The sequence below is a fragment of the Bison bison genome, unplaced genomic scaffold (assembly GCF_000754665.1).
Source record: "Bison bison bison isolate TAMUID 2011002044 unplaced genomic scaffold, Bison_UMD1.0 scf7180017850517, whole genome shotgun sequence".
Taxonomy (NCBI): domain Eukaryota; kingdom Metazoa; phylum Chordata; class Mammalia; order Artiodactyla; family Bovidae; genus Bison; species Bison bison.
The window spans coordinates 2,130-4,784 of record NW_011481090.1 but is presented as its reverse complement, the minus strand read 5'-3'; the positions used below and the strand labels follow the sequence as shown (position 1 = coordinate 4,784).

The window sequence follows — 2,655 nt, the reverse complement described above, 5'->3', positions numbered from 1 at the left end:
CCTCACCTGGACCCTGAGCCGCGAGCAGACCCAGCTGCACCTGGACATAGCGGCGCGACTGCAGCCGGACGCAGACCCCGCCTTGCACTCAGCGGTTGAGTCCCTCCCACAGCCCGGCCAACGCCGAGCTGGGAGGGAGCAGGACACAGGCGCACGGTGTCTGGCGGGGCCCCAGCCTCTGTGGCGCTGAGCAGCGGGGCGCAGGGAGCCTCCGCCCTCCAGCCCCAAGCAGCCGGCTTTCCCAGCTGCCTCGACGGCCTGAATGAGCACGGGAGGGCATGCGTGGGGCCGGACTCGGGCTGTCAGCTCTGAAGCCTTCTCCTTCCTCCTCTCTTAGTGTTTCCCAAGCGCCATTGCCAGTCACGTGACGGCGGAGTGTCCCAGCAGGTCTCTGGTAGGTGACACCCGGCTGGGCCCAGGGACCTCCTGAGCAACTTGCTGGCCTGCGCGGGGTTGGGGCGAGCACCGAGGGGCGTCTGCAGGGCCTGCAGGAGGGCTGGGCGACTGTTCGCGGGTGGCCTGTCTGTGGAAATAAGCAGCCACGGCAGGTCTGGCGTGAGGGTCAGGAGAGGTTCCTGGGACTCAGCAGATGCAGCATTCTGCCCCAGCGTGGATGTTGAACGCCGCCGATGCTTTCGGAATCCAGTCTGAATGCCCTGAGGCGTGAGCGTCCGAGCTCGGCCGACTCCTGGGGCTGCGTGGCTTGTTTTGGGAAGTCAGAGGAACAGTTTGGAGGGCATGGGGAGGAGGCCATAGATCATTAAGTGCTGTTTTATGAACAGAGTGAATTGTGCGTCAGTTGAGAAGGGGCACACTGAGTACAGAGGCTCAGCAGACGCCCCTGCAGCCCAGACCCGTGCGGAGTCCTGATTCACGCTGGCGGGTGCTGGCCTCTCCCGCACCCGCTCTGCTTCCCGCCAGGTGGAGGTGCTGATCGCCATCTGCAGCCTGGCGGCCCCGCTGCTGTTCACAGCCTCTGGGTACCTGTCCTTCAGCATCATGAGAATCATGGATGTTTTCAAAGACTACCCACCAGCCTTCAAGGTCTGCGTGCTTTTATTTTAACTAAACCCTCAGAGACGCGGTGCCGCTGAGCTGCTGCCCATGTCGGGAACGCCTGCCTTCACAGGCGTGTCTCATTTTCTCAGCCCTTTGTACGTTCATTTGTGTTTTAGAGTCACATTCATCCAGTCTCATGAGAGACCCCATTGGTTCCTGCGTAAGCTGAAGGGAGCAAGAACCTCCTCTTTAAGGGGATTCTTGGGGGTCCAGTGTCCCCCCACAGGCTCAGGCATCAGGCAAGGTTAGTCTCAGATGCCCTGGATGATCGCAGTAAGACAGTGTTATGAGAAATTTCAAACATATCAGAAGAGTTGGAAGGTTAACGCAGGCAGCACTGAGCTTCTCTGGTGGTTTACGTGTGTGTCCGTGTGTGTCCGTGTGTGTCCGTGTGTGTGTGGTGACGGGTGGGAAGAGCACACACGGCATCATTTTCTGGAAGCATCTGAAAGGGAGTGACAGATGCTTGAAGTCACCCTTGGCCTTCGATCCTCTGCACGTCAGCAGTAAGGCCAGTCCCTGTGCGGCTGAGGCGGCCGGCATACCACCTAATAGCACAGCATCCCCTCGGACTGCCCCGAGAAGACGCTCTGAGGGCAGCGGTCCTCAGAGCAGCGAGGCTCACCCTTGCACTCTGGTGTCTTCAGATCTGGGGCAGACGCCGCTCCCCGTGCTGGTCCATTTGCAGCGGCAGCCGGTGGGCTTCCCGGGAGCTGCAGCCCCGTGAAGGAAGAAGTCCCAGCGCGGGCACCTGTGGGTCAGCGCTGCTGGCAGCCCGCTGCCTGGGTCCCGGATGGGGCCGGGCTGTGTGCATCTGTGTCTGCCCAAGAACCCGCCCCCGCCCCCGGGGGACGTGCGCTGGCCACTGTCCACAGAGCACTGCGTCCCTGTTCTCTGGGCTCCCAGATGCCAGCCCATCAGCCTCTCCTGGCAGACGCTCGAGATGGCCCGGCTCACCTGATCTGGCCCCCACCCCAACTCGCCCTCGCCCTGGGAGGGGAGCCGTGTACCCATTCCTGCGGGGGTATCATCACTCCTAAGCCCGGTCAGTGGACAGAGCTGAGAAATGTGTGTACTTACAGATCCTGAATGTATATTGCTACCTCCAATTCAAAATTTTACATGCTAGTGTTCCCCCAGCCTTTGCTATCTTATATTTGCCTTATTTTTCTCTTAGTACAGAGACCTTGTTTCCTGATAGCACTGACTGTGGTTCAGTTCAATTCATTGACTGTGGTTCAGTTCAGTTCAGTTCAGTCGCTCAGTCGTGTCCGACTCTTTTTGACCCCATGAATCACAGCACGCGCAGCCTCCCTGTCCAGCACCAACTCCCAGAGTTCACTCAGACTCACGTCCATCGAGTCGGTGATGCCATCCAGCCATCTCATCCTCTGCCGTCCCCTTCTCCTCCTGCCCCCAAGCCCTCCCAGCATCACAGTCTTTTCCAATGAGTCAACTCTTCGCATGAGGTGGCCAAAGTACTGGAGTTTCACCTTTAGCATCATTCCTTCCAAAGAAATCCCAGGGCTGATCTCCTTCAGAATGGACTAGTTAGATCTCCTTGCAGTCCAAGGGACTCTCAAGAGTCTTCTCCAA

The 2,655-nt window shown here is 59.2% G+C and overlaps 1 protein-coding gene across 1 annotated transcript in view; it reads left to right on the top strand.

The window, feature by feature from the left end:
* Nucleotides 1–2,655, top strand: part of MLC1 (megalencephalic leukoencephalopathy with subcortical cysts 1) — a 16,884-nt gene that overhangs the window by 12,904 nt on the left and 1,325 nt on the right. Inside the window, exons 10-12 of the mRNA XM_010848766.1 lie at nt 338–394; nt 922–1,044; nt 1,592–1,756. Coding sequence (XP_010847068.1) covers nt 338–394; nt 922–1,044; nt 1,592–1,756 — 345 coding nt within the window. The remainder of the gene's footprint in view (nt 1–337; nt 395–921; nt 1,045–1,591; nt 1,757–2,655) is intronic.